This window comes from Gigantopelta aegis, chromosome 9 (genome assembly GCF_016097555.1).
Source record: "Gigantopelta aegis isolate Gae_Host chromosome 9, Gae_host_genome, whole genome shotgun sequence".
NCBI classification, from domain to species: Eukaryota; Metazoa; Mollusca; class Gastropoda; order Neomphalida; family Peltospiridae; genus Gigantopelta; species Gigantopelta aegis.
Genome location: NC_054707.1, coordinates 27,223,626 through 27,242,194, shown reverse-complemented (window position 1 = coordinate 27,242,194; position 18,569 = coordinate 27,223,626). Strand labels below are relative to the sequence as shown.

Below are 18,569 nucleotides of genomic sequence, written 5' to 3'. Positions count from 1 at the left end.
ACATGCACATTCTCACATAAAATTCATCATATCTTAGTAGTTTTTAATGTATACTACATACTTTCTATAAACATTTATGGATAAAATGTATTGTTTGGGTAAATTTTGGCTAATTATTGTTTCTCAGTTTTCAAATTTAGTAATATTTAAGGAATTTTTTTTTTTTAAAGATGGCTTTATAAAATGTATAATTTAATACTTAGATTTAACTATGTTGTATTTGACCATTTGTGGATGTTAGTAATACTGGTTTTATTGATGCAAATTGAGTGACCGGAGACTTGAAACAGATGATAAAACAGATATTTGCGACAGTAAAACAGGCATTAATGTCTCCAAATGGTCAAATAGGACATGGGTATCCCCATTCTATTTGTGCTTGATAAATTGTGCATTGCTGATTGTGATGATTCAGCATTTCTGTCAGTGTCAAACAAATCCTTATAGGAGAACACATTTTACTTGAAAAGTTTCAAAGATTATATTTTAAAAGAAAGAATATATAACTAAACAGCAACATTAATGCAGGTTTTAATATTACAAATGGATTTGATTAGTCAATCAAATTTTTTGTTATATGTAAATTGTATTATAATTATAAATTTTTCCTAATGCAGCAAGGGATCTTTTATATGCACTTTCCCACAGACAGGAAAGCACATATCACGGCCTTTGTCCAGTTGTGGTGCACTGGTTGGAATGAGATCCACCGAGGTGGTTTGATCCTGCGACGCAAGCACCTCAAGCAAGCACTCGACCGATTGAGCTAAATCCCGCCCCCATATTGTCAGAGAATCTTTACAACATGTAGAAGGAATTCTTTTTACCAAAGTTTTTTGTTTGTGGGTTGTTGTTGGTTTTTGTTAAAGGATAATTTAAACAAATTATGTTTTATTATGAATAAACTTCATTAGCTTACAAAAATCATTAGCTTATGAAAAGCAATACAATTTGCATAGTGTGAATTTAGCATTAAACTGTAAATTGTAGAGATCAAATACTGTAAATCATAAAATATTAGCGTTTTTTAAATTTAGCAAAATCCAATTAAGTGACATATTAGCAAAGTCGGCATTATCATGTCATACATTAAATAGAAATTAAGCTTAAGTTGTAGGATAGTCTGAAAGAACAGTTTTGATATATTATGAAATTTTACAGCTTACAGGCAACTTAAATTTAGTAGAAAATTGCATTACTTTGAATGCTAAGTATTATTTTTTAATCAATAGTATTGTAACCATTTTTACATGAAATATTAGCGTTTTTTTATGGCTTTGCTAAATTCGCTAATATTTTATGCTTGCTAACATATCCTCATTTACAGTACATAGGTGGCTTACAGCTGTCAAAAGGAAATTACATTGTGTTGATACAATGCAAATTTGGTTACAAAAAGAAAAAAATGGTAGAATATTTTCCATGTTAACATTTTAGTTATGTAACGAGCAGTGTGTAATTTGTGCTTACAAACTGTTCTGCAAGGTGGGTTGTAAATAGGGTGAGTCATTTGTTGATAATAACCTGTCAGGATGGAACACTGAAGAATGTTATCATTCTAGATTGAAATACGAAATGTGGGGTATTTTGTACCTATGAAACAAGTATATGACCTGTGGTTGGCTATGTTCTTAAGGAATTGTTCAGTTTGATGATTGTAAATTGCTACATTGTTTTAGAAATGTGATTTGTTAGTTTTAATGATATTGCTAGAGAAATGTTTGAGATGTTAATGATGTCAGAAACTGTTAATTTGTGCTTATAAATCAGTACTTAAAATGTGTGATTAGATGGTATGTAACAACACTAGATTGAGAAAATGTGAAATGTGACTTGTACATACTAGTGTATGTGGCTTGTATACCATGTAGTTTGTGTGGCTTGTATAGATTGTGGTTTGTATGGCTTGTATACTGGTAGAGTGTTATTTGTAGTATACAAGTCATTGATGGCTGGTCCTATGACATGGTTTACCATGTAGATTTGCAAATGAATAGAATCCTGTCCTCTAAAGGTAGACATTGGGGGAGTAGATCTCTGTTTTAATGGTTTGGAGATTGGTTGCATAGCACAAATATGTAAAGAACATTTTGAGCAGTAAACATTCTTAAAGGTTTGAAACCTAAATGTGTTACAGAATAAATCTTGAGAAAACACCACAGATTATTAGAAAGAATATATTTGGTTAGATATTAACGGTTAACTTTATAATAAAGTTAAACTAAACAAAAAATGTTTTGCCAAGTTGTAATCAATATCAGAAGATGACTTTACATTTGTTATCATTTCCAATAAAGGCTATTTCAATTTTATATTTAAAAAAATATATATTAAAAATACTGTATTAAAATTGCTTTTGCTAAAAAGTAAAAATGTTTCCAGAATAGTGATGGAATTTGTGCAGATTCTCATGATGACAATTCCAATGTTTTAAAAGCAATCATAAATGACATCAAGTTGTGAATAATGATCCTTGTTTTCAAATTAAGTTTGGAACATTTAGTGTAGGTAATTTGTAAAATGATTTAAAGCAAAGGTAGGACTAACACTTTACTAATTATTGGGAATATGAAGTAAACAGTAAAATAGATTTAAAATGTGTATCTCATAGTTAATCATTTTATTATAAAGTTAACCTTTAAGAGAATATTTTGTCTATATTCAGTATTGAATGTTTAATTAAAAAAAACCCTCAAAACAAAATGGTGATAGAATTTTGTTAGTGGGCATTTATGGTTGAAGGTTTGAGACCAGAATATACAAATATAAACTGTTTTGAAGGAACATGGTTGTTGTTAGGTTTGAGACCGGTTGTTAAGTTGGGAGCATTTCTTGCTCAAATCAGAACGTACTAATCTTAAAGTTGCTGACCCTAGTTTCAGATTTCTGTTTCATATAAAATAAATTTTGAACTATTACAAACATTGAACAAAAGAATTTATTGTTAGAATATAAGTTAATGGTGAAAAAGCTGTAATATCAAAAATATTTTATTTTATGGTCACTAGCTTTAATGGTTAAATTTTTTTTTACTAAAAGGGAGAATGTAGTTTTAGTTGTTAGGGTTTTTTTGTTTGGGTTTTTTTTATTATTATTTTTTATTATTGACTTTTTACCTTTTTGGTGACATTTTATTACTCTACAAATTGATATAATGTACTTAATTCCATACCAAGGCTCAAATATGTATGTTTCAGTAACATCAAATAGATATCTGTAGAAGGCAAGAGTTTCAATGTAGGGAGATTGAAATAGTCAAACCTTGGTACAATGACCACATTTATTCCTGGGTCACTTTATAAAAAAATTCCATTGTAGTGGATAATATCAATTATAGCAGATCACTAACAGTTCCCCTGCAAGTTTTGGAATAATTATGAAACTAGGGAGATCAAAATCATGTTAAAAATGTCTGTCCGAAGAAACAAATATTGACAGCTGCTGACCCTGGTTTCAGACGTATATAATTTAAGTTAAAAAAAAAAAATTAATAGTTTTTAAAAATCAGTTATAGCATAAATTATTTTTTTCTACCTAAAAACTAGGGTCATTGGCTTCCAATATTGTAATAAACAAAGAAATTAAATACTGTAAATCCTGAACTTAATGTGATCGTAACATTAATGCAAAAAATGTAAGTTTGTGTTATTCGCATTAATAATATGATGCATTTATTTCTAAGTTTGGTCTGTGTCCAACGTTATTAAAACAAAACAAAGATTAAAATTCTAATATATTTATAAAACACAACTGGAAAATAATTCATTGTAGACGAGACAGACTAACGGTCCAATAGTTCAACAAGGTGCCAGCCACATGTGATGATTACAGGGTCTTTGGCCATCCTGTCAATAGCCGACACGATCCATCGCACGTGAATGTGTTTTAGCACGCCAATCCTGAGGTTGACTATTTCTTTGTTTTTATTGTTCAATTTCGATGTAACTTTGTTGGCATACCACTGTGTGAATTGTTCTTTCATAATGATTTTGAAATCACCATTCACAGATAAAGAAGATACAGTTGTGATAGTACATACATATATCTAATGTTTAGCCAGAGTTAGCTAAATATACACATTATGTAAATGATTGCTGAAAACGTATGCTTTGAGTTGATCTCACCAAAAACACTAGGAACTAAACAGGTTAATTGATGTGGACACAGACATGTTAGTGAGTCGATCTCATTGAGGAGACTTTGAACTCGGATTTAACTGAAAAGTACACAGACGTGTGTTGTTGGAAAAGTAATATTCAAAGGGAGGCCATTCGCATTAATTTCATGTCGCATTTTAGTCTGCCCACCGTCACTTGCATTAACTTAGGGGCGCATTAACTTCAGGATCTACAGTAACTTAAAATGCATATCTTTTAGTAGAAATAATGCCAATTAATCTAAATAAACTTACGACTAAAGTTTACTCTACAAACAATTTTCAGATATGAAATAATGTTTTCAAATTCATAAGAAATGAAATTTATACCTGTGTATTACTTTTTATTATTGTAGAATAACAAAAGAAAAGTAATTAATATTTTAGTTCATATTGTCTCAGCTACATGTATAACAAATGTTTATTTTTACACCTATTTTGAACATGCCATTTATTATCTACAGCTATGTTACTTTGCGTTACAATTTCCATATTTCATGACTGTATGAAATAGTCTTGTATCAGGTCCAGGTTGAAGCCTGCATTTTTGCATTGTTGTTTTTATATTTGTTAATCAACAGTTATGTTGATCTTATGACTATAAAGATAAATATCAGTGGAATAAAATTCATTTATTCTTTCTGACTTGTTTTTACACTTGTTATTTGGAAAACTTGTATTGACTCTAGTATTTATTAGAATATTTATCCCTTTGTCAAGTTCCTCCCCAGAAATTTGACTCCTATTATAAAGCATTTGATAGATTATTTATTTCAAAATGAAGGCAATGTCACGGAACGAGTACCACAATATTGGATAGACCATTAAGGGGCGTTTTCATTATGCGATTATTAGCATCAACCCGTCACATGTGATCGAATCATACTGTGAGAACAACTAATTCAGAAATAATTTAGTCGTATATTCTGATTTTTGTAGTGCGACTAATCGCATAATGAGAATGCCATTTTAAAAAGTGGAGCTATATCCAATTTGTAGGTAGAACATTTTTTCTCTCCAACTTTGAGAGTGAAAAGTCTTCCACAATATAGTGAAATTTTATTTTGTGTGTAAAAAGCAAAACAAAATGCACAAAAAGAACTCGTATTAACCTAATATTTATCAATTTCCTTCTTTATTTGGAAGTTATTTTATAGATATACAGAATACTATGTACATAGTGGCCATTAGATACCATTTATCTGATAGGTCTTTGACCGTTACATTTTTCAGTGGCAGCCCATAAAATCCATACCTCAGTTATTTTTATTCCTAATATATGATGTTGATTCCAATATTATTCACAAAAATACATGTAATCTCTTTATTATATAATCAGAAGCTTAAAGAGACTTTTGGTGCCATTATAACATATCCACAACTAGCAGAGCCTTACTAATGACTAAAATTGCATATTGAATTTTTTTTTTATGTTTAGAACATCGGTGTCTGTATATTCAATGTGTTTCTGATCACCTTTATGTTTGTAGTAAATCCAACCAGATTTTACCTTCAAATAATTTCATACATACAATTTTGCTTTTTAATAATAATTAAGCTACTACAAATATTAGGATGATCAGAAACAGACTGCATATACAGACATATTTACACCAGAAAATGTATTTAATTATGCAATTTTAGTTGTTTTAACATCTAGCTGGTAAACTTAATATTTAACTATAACTCCAGTTGGCCATTACTTGATATTCAAATTATGTATGAATATGTCACAATTTCTTTACAATATTAAAAATTTTGTCTGCATATATCACTCCATAGTTAACATCATAGTTAACATATTCAATTATTTATAGATAAAGGTGGAATATTACTTACTAATAAAACCTGTGTGCATAAAAATATTAATTTCTTGACCGTTGATGTAATGGTGACATTTTATAACATTATTGTACTCTGCCAAGAGTTCATGTCATGTTCATTATTACTATGACATGACCAACAGCACATATAAGTAGGTAGCAATAATTTAAAATTTCTCTTTTTTATTTATTTAAAAAACAAACAAGGATTCTGAGAGTACTGCTAAAGCAATACTTGTCTCCTACCAGGCCAAATTTTTTTTAGTATCTTCTAAATTCTAGGGCCATAACTGAAAAATGGGTAAATCGCCATGAAACTTAAACTTGATCTGTAACAGAACATGATAAAGCTAAATACAAAATTCCATCTGAATATCTTCACACATTACAAACAAACAAAAAAAGTCCAGATATATATTTTTTTATATATTCTTAAGTTCAAGGGCCTGTTAAATAACTTGAAAATGAGTAAATTTTTACGAAACTTAAACTTCATCTCTAACAGAACATGATAAAGCTATATTAAAACAATTCATCCCAATATCTTCAGGCATTGCAAAAACAGTCTGGAAAAATCTTTTTCATATCTCACAAGTTCAAAGACCATAACTGAAAAATAGGTAAATTGCCATGGAAGTCAAAATTGATATGTAACAGTACATAATAAAGTTATATACAAAATTTCAGCTCAATATCTCAAAGCATTGTGAACAAAACATCCAGAAAACTATATGTGGGACAGACAAGAGAGATGAAACCTATAGTCAACCCCAGTTGGACTGGTAGAAGATTAAACTAGAAACTAGTATGATTTGTTTTTTAAATCGGATAGGAAATGTGGGTTTTTTATTTGTTGGTTTGTTAGTGGTTCGTTTTTTTTGACAGACTAATACTCAATTCAAAATCTTATTTTTGTGTACCTATCCTGATATACAACATTGTCACTGTTTTTCTTATTGTCTTTTTAAATTTTTATTAAATATTAAGTAAATTTTTCTTTAACTGATATCAGATTTAAGGAATGAGATATGACAGAATCTTGTATTACTGGACTGAAATCACCTATAAACAGGACTAGAAGCTTGCTTAATACAATTTGTATTCCTAATATGTCAAGACAAGACTAATACACACTGGTAATACGCTCTATGTATGTGAATATGATAAATGTCATTGAACAGTTGAATACTTAAAACAAACAAGCTTTTATCATTAATATTTATTAACAATTAACAATCTACCAAAAATCCCATACATTCTATTTCAGATTAGCTAATGAAGGCACAGTCTTTTACATATATAAATAGAATTTTCTTATAGTAAATGGTGTACAAAAATAGTTATGGCTGTATTGTGTATATAAATGTTCTTTGATTGTCCAATCTGTTCTGGATTAAATACTCTTCTGTTTCTTCTGATTTATGCTTAGAAATAAGTGCTGCAAAGAAACGAAAGATATTCAAATTCTTGTTTGACAATGGCATATGTCAAATGTACAACATATGTTTCAGCTTGCAAAGAAGTTGGGTTTGTTAGAGGAGTGTTCTCATTATGCGATTAATCGCACTGACTTGTCACATGCGATAGAATTGTACTGTAAGAACACCAAAGTCGTGTCAGAGTTATACTGATTAGAACATGTCCTATTTCTTGTGACAAGTCAGTGCAACAAATTGCATAATCAGAATGCTGCTTCAGGAGTAAGCAATACCAAATTGAAACTGGAAGTGAGATGTTGACAACAATGTCTTTATAAACTACAAAATATTTTTAAAAATCATGGTTGTTAAGAATGATCAGAGAAGCAGCAAACATCACAAAATAGAAAGTCGGACAATAAATAATTTTTTTAATTTGATAAAACTGAGAGAGAAAATGAGAACAAATTACACTTGTATTGTTGAAAATATTTCATGATGACCTTCTAGAATATAATAGCCCAGGGTCGTAATTCACTAAACTCTCGCAACTTTGTGATCTCGCAGTGCAATGCTAAAAGACTTGCAAAGAGGATACTTTGTTGTCTAGCAAAGCCTAAGAGAGCTTTGTGAATTAGGCCCCAGGTTCCCAAGGCTAGTAAGTTGTTACTTTGATCAAGCCTGACTGGCTTGTGTGTGTGTGTGTTGGGGGGGGGTGGGGGGTGGGGGGGATCTGCCCCAGCTGAAATGTGACTATTGTTTTTTTGTTTAGCAAATTCATGTTAATGCAAACTCAAATTATCAACACATATACTGATATAATTTCTAAAATTAATTACCTAATGGTTTAGTTTCATTCCTATTAACCTGAACAGACAAAAATGATTCTCTGTAATACATTGTCTGCATGGCTGTTAACTGTTCATTGTGATGAGACGGATTTCCGTCATCAGAGAAATTGTGGAAATAATTTGTTCAGTAATTTTCGGCCGTTTTCGGTTTCCGTAATGTCAACCCGATCACTTTGTCCGTTTCCTTTGCCCCACTGACCCCCCTTTAGGTACCCATCGGATGGGTATAATCTACCATAGATTTAGGGGCCGGTGAACAGCCCCATTCCCCTAATGTAAATTCCCAATCCAATATCAAACCTTTTCCCAATTACGACCCAACAGTTTCCCAATAAAGATTCCCAAAAGTTGCTCTTATCGTGGACACTTGAACTCATAAAAATGTTTACAAATTTAGCTAATTGTATATTTAAAAAAAAAAATGACATCGAAAAAGTTTTGTTTTGGTTTTCCCGATTGATTACGAACACGTGACGAACAAGTCTGACCTGGATATGCAAATTATGTGTTCCTGTTTTGATAGTCTTTTGTGTCGTAGTTTTTAGTAATAATGCCTACTTGTCTGATATAATACAGTTTTGGTAGAAGAATACAACTTTTTGTTTTAATTCATCCATTTGCGTAAACACATAATTGGGATCTATCGCAACACGTCCAATCCGCTATTTACATAGTCCGAACGGACGTAGAAAGTAAAGTATTGACTTAATGTGACCCTGCACCATCATTTGCTGTGCTATTTTATTATTTATTATTTATAAGACGATCTTATTTTGTAAAAAGGTGTGTACATATGTTTCTTACTTTTTTTTCCAATATTTTACCATTATTTTTTAAAATCATTTTTGGTATGGTTTTTGTAATTAACCCCCCCCCCCCCCCCCCCAAAAAAAAACCCTGTTACTACAGTAGTTGTAAATTAAGTGAAAAAACCCAACTTTAATTTAAATATGCTACTCACTCCCTTTGAAGTAATGGCTGTACCCGATGTCACATCATGTGATGAACAGCACGTGCGAGTTTGAACACTGTTAAATGTAATATACTCCTCCAAAAATGTTAAGGATCGGTATTTACTTTGAACATAACATCAGAACCAGAAAAGATAAAATGCTTAAATTTGGTTTCAACTATCGTTGTTTATTCCTTAATTGTTTGTGTATGTGGTTATCTGTATAAAATGTGATTAAACAAACAATTCTGATAAAAACGAAAACACGTACAAAATTCATACTGGTTTTCAATGATCAGCGGAACAGAAATTTTCCGTATGTGTGAAAGTCCGTTCACTAATTGCTGTTTAGTAGCAGGTATGACCACCACGAGCATTAATCACTGCTCTGCAACGTCGCTGCATGCTCTGTATCAAGTGCCTAATGTCCTGCAGTGCAATGTTCTGCCATTCTCTAATCAGAGCATTTGCAAGATCGTCTATGGTTCTTGGTGGGTTATCAAGTCTTGAAATGCATGTCTGAAGCTGATCCCAGATGTGTTCAATAGGGTTAAGGTCGGGAGAAACAGCTGGCCAATCCATTCTTTCAGTTGTCTCTTCTTCAAGGTAATCCCTCACAATTCGTGCTCTATGTGGCGGTGCGTTGTAGTACATTAGCACAAACTCAGGACCAATGGCACCTGCAAACGGTCTCACAAATGGATGAAGGATCTCATCTCTGTACCGAATTGTGGTAAGAGCTCCATTCCTGATAGTGTACAAGTCTGTACGACCATCCAAAGATATTCCACCCCATACCATAAATGACCCCCACCAAACCGATCGTGTTGCAATATGTTACAGTCAGCATGTCGCTCTCCAGGTTGACCCCAAACACGCCTACGACCAAGCAAAATCTTGACTCGTCTGTAAACAGAACAGGACACCAATGATGACGTTGCCATCTGACATGGTTTCGCGCCCACAACAATTGAGCTTGAAGGTGACGTGGGAGCAGTATTGGCTTTACTGCTGGCCTTAGGGCTCAGAAATTGGCTGCATGGAGTCTGTTTCTCAATGTGTGTGGGGTGATGCGGACTCAAGTGGCCTGGTAGAATTGTCTATTCAGGTTTGCAGCATTATTAAAACGATTTCGACGAGCCAATGTCCCCATAAATCTGTCTTTGACGCTGTGTTGTAGCTCGCGGTCTTCCACTCCTGGGTCTATCACGCAATTGTCTAGTATTGTTGTAACGAGTTTGCAATCTGAAAATAACACTTTGTGACACTGCAAGTGTTCTAGCCACCTGTCTTTGACTATGACCACTTTCAAGCATTCCGATTGCTCTGCCTCGCTCTTCAATTGTCAAATGGCATCATGGTGGCATTGTAACTGAACTTTAACATCAAACAGTGTGTAGTCTCAAACTGACGAAATTCAATTTCATCAGAGCTTTCAATTTGCGATTTCAAAACCGTGCGTTTTCACTCTGATTTTCACCCAAGCCACTTCAAGGCCCAGGTGGGCACGTGCAAATTGTGCATAATCGTGTAAACCAATCTACACACAAAGTACGGTATCTCATTTTTACTCGTAAAACTAAAAATAACACTTTTCATCTTTATATAAGAAAATATTATATATTTAATATATGATCCTTAACTTTTTTGGAGGAGTATAGTTCTGCTGGGAGATTATTAGATTGCGTATTACAGATACTGAAACTTAATAAAGTTGATCCAGGCAGTATCAGACGTTGGCTTTTACCCTGATTTTTAACAACCCCCTCCCATAATGAATTTGCAATAACACAAGGGCCACCCGATGTAAATGTATTTGAATATTTGATTTGCCGTCCGTTAGCTGGCGGTCAAGCCTAAATAAATAATATCAGGTAATAATGCAAACTTTTAAAAAATGCCCGTAGCTTATGAAAGAACACCCCAGAAAATGTCAGCCTAATAGGACTATTTCCATTAATATAGGTTTACTGCAGGACCCATCAAATTAATGTTTTTGTCCAATAAAAAATAGTGTGTGGGATGGGAGAAATACATGTTTAAAGTGGACTACAATAGTCATATAAAACATTACCATTTTGAATGCCCTGTACCTTGAAATTTCAGTCACAACATTTTACTTTTGTTAACAGCCATGTGTCTGGCATAATGCAAGCAGTAACCAGTCAGATTTTGCCATCTCATTTCCCATTGCTGATAATGTTAACAGTTTTTAATCAAACTAATTTGAACAATTCTGGCAGTACACATAAAAAGGTGTTGTATTTTACATTTAATCTACATGCCAAAAATAGTGTCACATGACATTTAAGAGATTTAAAGAATGTGTTTATTAGCAACCATAAATGTAAGAAGTACAGTAACATTTTGCATGTTTTAACTGTAACCTTTACTAATTTTATTTGGGCTCAAAGCACTTAAATGGCAGAACCATATTGTAACCATTAGTTATTCTTTTGTATTATTCCAGTAAATCTGGTTTTTAATACGTCTCAAAGGCTATTTGGCCAAAAGTAGTGAAATTTTGGTGGAACATTTAGACGTTTATTCTCTATTATATAGAGACCAAAAAGAGTTTTGGCCATATTCAGGTTCTACTTTTTAATTCTAGTGTTATTGGTACAAATAAACTTTATAAACAGTGGTAGAACTAATACATGTTTAACTAAGGCTACTGAATTTTATAAATAGTGGATTTTTTTTTTTAATGCTAGAAGTCATGAGCGAAATTATTTTTTGCACAAAGATATAAAACATTTTACTTGATAAATCCAAAATTTATATGAAACAAACTCAATGATGTAATTAAAATAATAATGTACTTATGCATTACATAGTTATAAATATACATGCTTTTCACTTACATAGCATCTTCATCATTCAGAAGTCCACTTTTAGCAAAAATGATTTTCACAGCTTGCTGTAATACAGAAAACGGTAAGTACTATTCAATACAAGCTGTAATACAGAAAACGGTAAGTACTATTCAATATATGAGTGACTGTTAGATACCATTTATCTTATAAGTTATTTCAAAACATATTTCACGAGCAAAATCAAGTTAAATACGTTTTTAAACTAAGCGGTAAAATAAATGGTATCTAATGGACATGAGTATGGCATTCTATCTCTTACAAATCCTCAAAAACCAAATTTTGTTGAAATATAAATGCTGTTTTCATCTACAACTTAACATTAACATTTGCACAGTTCTTTGTATAAAACAAGTATAGGATGTTATGATAAATCTTGCCTTACAAAATACATTTTTAGAAAGATTAGCAAATATTTTGTTAAACTTTAGTCTCATCATAATCAAATAATAACAAATAATAAACTACAGTTAATCGAAAATAATTCAGTAACGAACTAAGGATGTATTTATTAGCTTTTGCTCTTTCATTAAGGTTACACACACACACACACACACAACACACACACAAAGTTGTGGAAAGCTATTTCAAAAAACAAAACAAAACAAAAATCACAGTTTAGTAAAACTAAAATTTAGAATAAAATTCAGTATGAAGAAATTTCATGAAAAGTTCAGGATGGAATTGAAATGATTCCATCACATTTCTTCTACCAAATATATCTTTCCGAGTTTGTTGAGATGACTGCACTCCACCAAAATGTGATGCACTGTCAGTACACTGACAATGCTCACACTGAGGTGGAGGATCTTTCTTCAGAATATATTAATGAGTCGAGTACAGTCAAACTTGTCTTAACAGTCACACAAGGAGTAGAGAAAAGTGACCGCTAAGACAGATGGGCGCTGATTACAGGTTACCACATATAGTTTTTAAAACGTTAGTTTTTTTTGTTTTTTTTACCGCCTGTACTGCTAATGGTTGTGTGCTCCACAGTTGACTATAAATCAACTTTTGACATGTCGCCTCCTTAAAAAATAAGGTAATTGGGAGGTATTAATTTAACCGTTCTTAATAAATTTGTTTTCTTTTTCCATTTAATTATTTAAATCCTTCTTCAATCAGTGTATTGTCATAGTACATGTAAGTGAATCCACAAACGTCAAGCTTAGCCTACCCAGAGGCAATTAGATGCATTCCAGAGTCTAGTGTTCCTGAAGGTGTGATGGTTATTTACTGTACCTTGTTACTATTAAAATATCCTTTTATATAATAGTAAATATTTACTGTGGCTGCTTAATACAGGTATTTTAGCGATGTGGGATCCGATTTAGGTGGCCGCTAGACAGGTGACAGCTTATTACACATGCATTTACATTAAAAATCACTTGGGAGGGGAAAAAAATGGCCGCTTAAGGCAGGTGACCAATGATTACAGGTGGCCGCTAGGACGGGTTTGATTGTATGACTATTTCATCCTTCCTGCACTGCCTATAGGAAGACTGCCACACCCAGGACTGGCTTGACAGAATGAAGCTTGTTCGCAACCACACCATTCCAATCATCTTGTCAAGTTGATAAGATGTATTGCTATGTTTAAAATCAGTGTATGGTTTACCAACCCCGGCATGAGGCAAACCCAAAGCAGCATCAATGCATAGACAACGCTTGAGGTGGCAGAACAAGATCGGAAGTACGAAACCCTGAAACCTTCATCTTAGCAATCTCACCCCAGGTGTATCTTCTGCCTCCTGAAGAATATTTCTTGCTTGTGCTTCTGTAACACCAATAAGACTGCGCCCATTCACCATCATCAGCTGGTCTCCTTTCTCTATCTGGTCTACAGGACACAACAATAAATATACATGTTAGTTTCTAATCCAGTGATCATATCTTTAATTAGAGCTGTCCTGGGCATACAGGTCTGGAGCCTGGGCTGTTTTTCCAGATCAGAAAAGTAAAACGCAAAAGATATAGATAGAAAAACAATAACATGAATTGTGCAAAATTCAATGTCTCGCTTGCCATAAACTGCACTGTGATGAACATTTATAGGTGCAACTATAAACCAAGTTTCATTGATCTAGGACTTATTATTTGTGATAAATTAATCTAAATACGACCTTTAACACACAATTTGATGCATTCACTACTGTTGGAAAAGTAATACCTATATCTTACCTTTTTACTTTGTAAAGGTGAGACAAAAAGGAGAAGAAAAAAAAGTATTTTGGAGTGTATGGTGAGGGTACTCAACTCATGTTGAATCCACACCTGGACTATTATAACTTATTATAGAAGGACAAGCCCTCCACCACTAAACCATACATATCTTGCTTTAAACCATCACATTTAGAAAGCCATAAACTCAAAATAAGAAAACATTAATTTTTATTCAAATTAAGTAAATAAACAAAATTAAAAGTATCTCCTGTGTTAAAACTCACCACTGTCATGTGCTACTCCATAGAGATCAGCAACCAAAATCTTATCAACAAGTGGTGTTCCAATTCCTCCCTCCACTTGCAATCCTAAAGGTTTTACACTATCCTAAACAAAGAAATACACAGTTAAAAGTTATAGTTTGTTTTAATACCATTACTACAGCACATTGATCTATTAATCATCGGCTATTGGATGTCTAACATTTGGTAATTTTGACACAAGCTGCATTTCCCCATTAGTAGCAAGGGATCTTTTATATGCACCATCACACAGACAGGATAGCACATGCCACAGCCTTTGAAATACCAGTTGTGATGCACTGGCTGAAACTAGAAATAGCCCAATAGGTCCATCAATGGGGATTGATCCTAGACCGACTGCTCATTAGGCGAACACAAAGAAATAAAAAAGATAAAAATACATAACTGTTTTGATTATAGTAGTGAAACTTCTCTAATATTAAACCAGACATCCATGGGACCAAGAGGTATCCATTTTCCAGGGGTTTGCATTGATGCAATACTATTTTGTTTGTTTCCGCTGGTGTCCTATTCACATTTGGCTGTATATATGTATTGAATATGAATCCCAACACTTAACAATCCAATAAAGAACCTTTTAATGATTTTAAAGGCATACACTACAAGTATTTCTGCTACTCAAAATGTGCTAATTTTTCACCTATTTATTCTACAAGCATATCAAAACACATATCTGCAAAAACAAATGGGGTGTCACTGGGCTACTGTCTGAACCAAATTGTTAACAACTACAATAAATTGCTCTCCTACCTTTAATTACTGTTAATTTCCCCCAAATTTTGTCTAGACACAATTTGTGAAAAAAACATTACAGTGACACAGATTCCACATATGTTGCCAGTATCGACCTCGCTGAGATAGCATAGGGCAAAATACATGCAGTTTTCTGCCGTCTGCCATTTTGTTTTTTTATAGAATACTCTCGGGGCGGGTGGTAGGTAACGGTTGTTGTGCTAGTACTAGGTAAGTATGAATAATAATGAAAATTAGAAACAAATTTTCTAATAGTCTTATTCAACTTACCGTACTAGCACAACAACAAACGTGACATAACACCGTTAAAGCAAGAGAATTTAACATTAAAGGGAGGAGGTAAGAAAACAAGGAGGACTTACCCATTCAACCAGTAGTGTTCGTCTCAAGTAATGATACAGTGAAAAGCAACCCACATCATACGAGGTATAAAAATGTCAAAGTGACTTTTAAATTGAAGGATTACAACCCCAATTAAAAGTAAACCAACTTAACAAGGTGAGGAAACCCGCACACCAAGTAATGGTAAAAGACACTCGACTGCCCCAGATAGTCAACCATCCACCCCCACTCTCCAAACAGAAGGTGGAGAACTATCTCCCGGAAAGACTGCTGCTAGTGACCGGACGAAATAAGGGTCGCCCCCTACTCGTGACCCTGCACACTGAAACAACTTGCTGCCCTGCAATGACTGATTGAATCCGCCGAGTTCCGTCCGGACCAACGGCCATATCAAGGAAATAGAACCGGTCAAATGTGTGTCAACCTTTCCAAAACCCCGCACTCATGACCTTGAAAATGTCCAATGAATCATGGAAATTAAGGGAAGCAGAAATAGCCCAAATCTCATGAGGTCGAACAAAGAAATTCCACAGAACATGATCACCCACCTTCTCATATGCCAGTTTGATGGTTGCAGCAATCCATCTCGACAAAACATTCTTAGTAATATCTCCTGGTTGGCACGTGAAAGAGATAAACAGTCTCTTAGTGTTTTGCCGGAGATTTCAAGTACGCTCCAAATAGAATTTCAAAGCCCGCACCAGACAAAGAAGTCTATCAGAATTATCCGTAGAAAACGTACGAGATAAACACTGAATGATGGCCGGAGAAAACTCTTCCCCTGGCACCTGGTTCTTAGCCATGAAAACAGGATCAGTACTAACGTAACTGACCCGTCCGTATTGTAATCCACCAAGTCATGCAAAAAAGCATGAATCTCACTAATATGACGGCATGCTGCTAGAGACCAGAAACAAAGTTTTCCATGTCAAATGACGGAGACTGGCAAATTTCAAAGGCTCATAGGGCTTGCCTTTCAGTGCATGCAGAACCAGAAAAACATTCCATTTAGGCAAAATGGAAGGCTTCTCAACCGTGTTTTGCAACGACTTAAGCAAATCATGCAACATGAGATTTTCGTTGAGAAATCTCGACGTCTACACTGCCACAGAGTAGTGATAATGGACGACCGGTGACTTCTCACTGTTTGAACCTTCAGCTGTCTTTCCTGGACAAAAGCCAAAAAGTACTCACCTAAGTAATTAACAGTAGGCGACAAGGGATCCATGTCCCTCTCAGTCGCCCAACGAACCCAAGCACGCCAGTGACACTGGTAGACCCTCTCCGTAGACTGGCGCTTCGAGGAGGAGACCAGCTCAGCAACCCATTTAGAAAAGCCTTGGTATCGGAGGGAAACCCCGACAACCGCATGAAGTCGGAAAACCTCCAGCTTCGGATGCCACTCTGTCTGTCTCTGACTGAGCAGATTGGGTATCAACGGCAACCGCACCGGCTCCTGCACTAAAAGTGATAGGAGCTTGAGGAAACCAGGCTTGAGCTGCCCAACTCGGGGCTATGAGCATCACATGACAAGGATGCTGTCTGATCTTTGCCAGAACCTTGCCAAGCAGAACTGGTGGGGGAAAGGTGTAAAAATCCAGTCCCGTCCAGTCCATGCTCAACGCATCGTACTCCAGTGCCAGTGGGTCTGGTACCGGCGATACAAACACTGGCAAATGACTGTTCAGGCGAGTGGCAAACATATCGAGCTGAGGACTCCCCCACAACTGAAGAACTCGATAAGCCACCATCCGGTGCAACATCCACTCCGTCTGAACAGGGGAACAACAACTCAAAGCGTCCGCCAAGACGTTCACGGATGAAGGAATGTGTTTGGCCGATAACACCACTCCCCAATCGTCGCACCATTCCAGAATCTCCAAAGCTGCAACACTCAATGACAGGTATTTGGTGTCTCCCCACCGATTGAGGTATGCAACAACCGACGTGTTGTCCGACCTCAACAAACTGTCCTGAAATGGAGACAAGTGCGACGCACTGCTTCCATCTCCAATAGGTTGATGTGACGACTCCTCTCAGAAGGAGTCCACACCTCTGACAGATGTTGATCCAAAAGGTGTGCACCGAACCCCTCATGGGAAGCATCGGTAAACAGGACCAACTCTGGAGAAAGTGGGTGTAAAGGAACGGCCTGGGACATACACTTGTCCACTAGACACTCTTGGATCGGGTGAACAAACCAAGGCTCCAATGGTATCACCAAATCCCAATTGAGACCATCCCACACTCGGGACAAATGCCATTGAAGCGGTCTCTTGAACCATCTGAACTGCACATTCATAGCCGCCAGCGATTCGAGATGGCCTATTAACACATGAAGTGTGCGCACCGACGCACTTTGCTCCACCAGAAGACGTTGCGCCAACGTGGTGAAATTGTGAAGTCGCGAATCTGTTGGAAGAACGGACACCTCCACATGGTTGAAAACCACCCCGAGATAAGTGAAATATCTCAATCGGAGAATCATGTCGATCACGAACTCCACGCCCACGAGACATGCCGTCTGTGACGCCGCCGAAATTAACCAATCGTCCAGGTAATTGTGCATCCGTATACCCAACAGATGTACACGCCCCACCACTGCCTTTACTACCCGAGTAAAGACATGAGGGCTTGTGGCCAATCCGAACGACAGAACTCGAAACTCGTAAGCTCTGCCGTCGTAGAGGAACCACAAGTACTTCCAAAAATCTTGATGGATTGGTACATGCAGGTAGGCCCATTCCCCCACCTGAAGCAAAGCGCGAACGGACTGAACCATCTCCATCTTCATAGATGGAATAACGACGTAAGAATTCAGGGGCTTCAGGTTTAGAATCGGCCGCCACTCGCCATTCTTCTTCTGGGCAAAGAACAGATGGGAATAAAATCCCGGAGTGCCCAAATCCACCTCC

The 18,569-nt window shown here is 35.2% G+C and overlaps 1 protein-coding gene across 1 annotated transcript in view; it reads right to left on the bottom strand.

Moving 5' to 3' along the window:
• Positions 1 to 6,384: 6,384 nt before the first annotated feature.
• LOC121382189 (harmonin-like) overlaps positions 6,385 to 18,569 on the bottom strand; it is a 63,850-nt gene continuing 51,665 nt past the window's right edge. Inside the window, exons 18-21 of the mRNA XM_041511711.1 lie at positions 14,521 to 14,623; positions 13,804 to 13,913; positions 12,065 to 12,120; positions 6,385 to 7,417 (exon numbers count right to left, since the gene is read on the bottom strand). Coding sequence (XP_041367645.1) covers positions 7,405 to 7,417; positions 12,065 to 12,120; positions 13,804 to 13,913; positions 14,521 to 14,623 — 282 coding nt within the window. The 3' untranslated portion in view covers positions 6,385 to 7,404. The remainder of the gene's footprint in view (positions 7,418 to 12,064; positions 12,121 to 13,803; positions 13,914 to 14,520; positions 14,624 to 18,569) is intronic.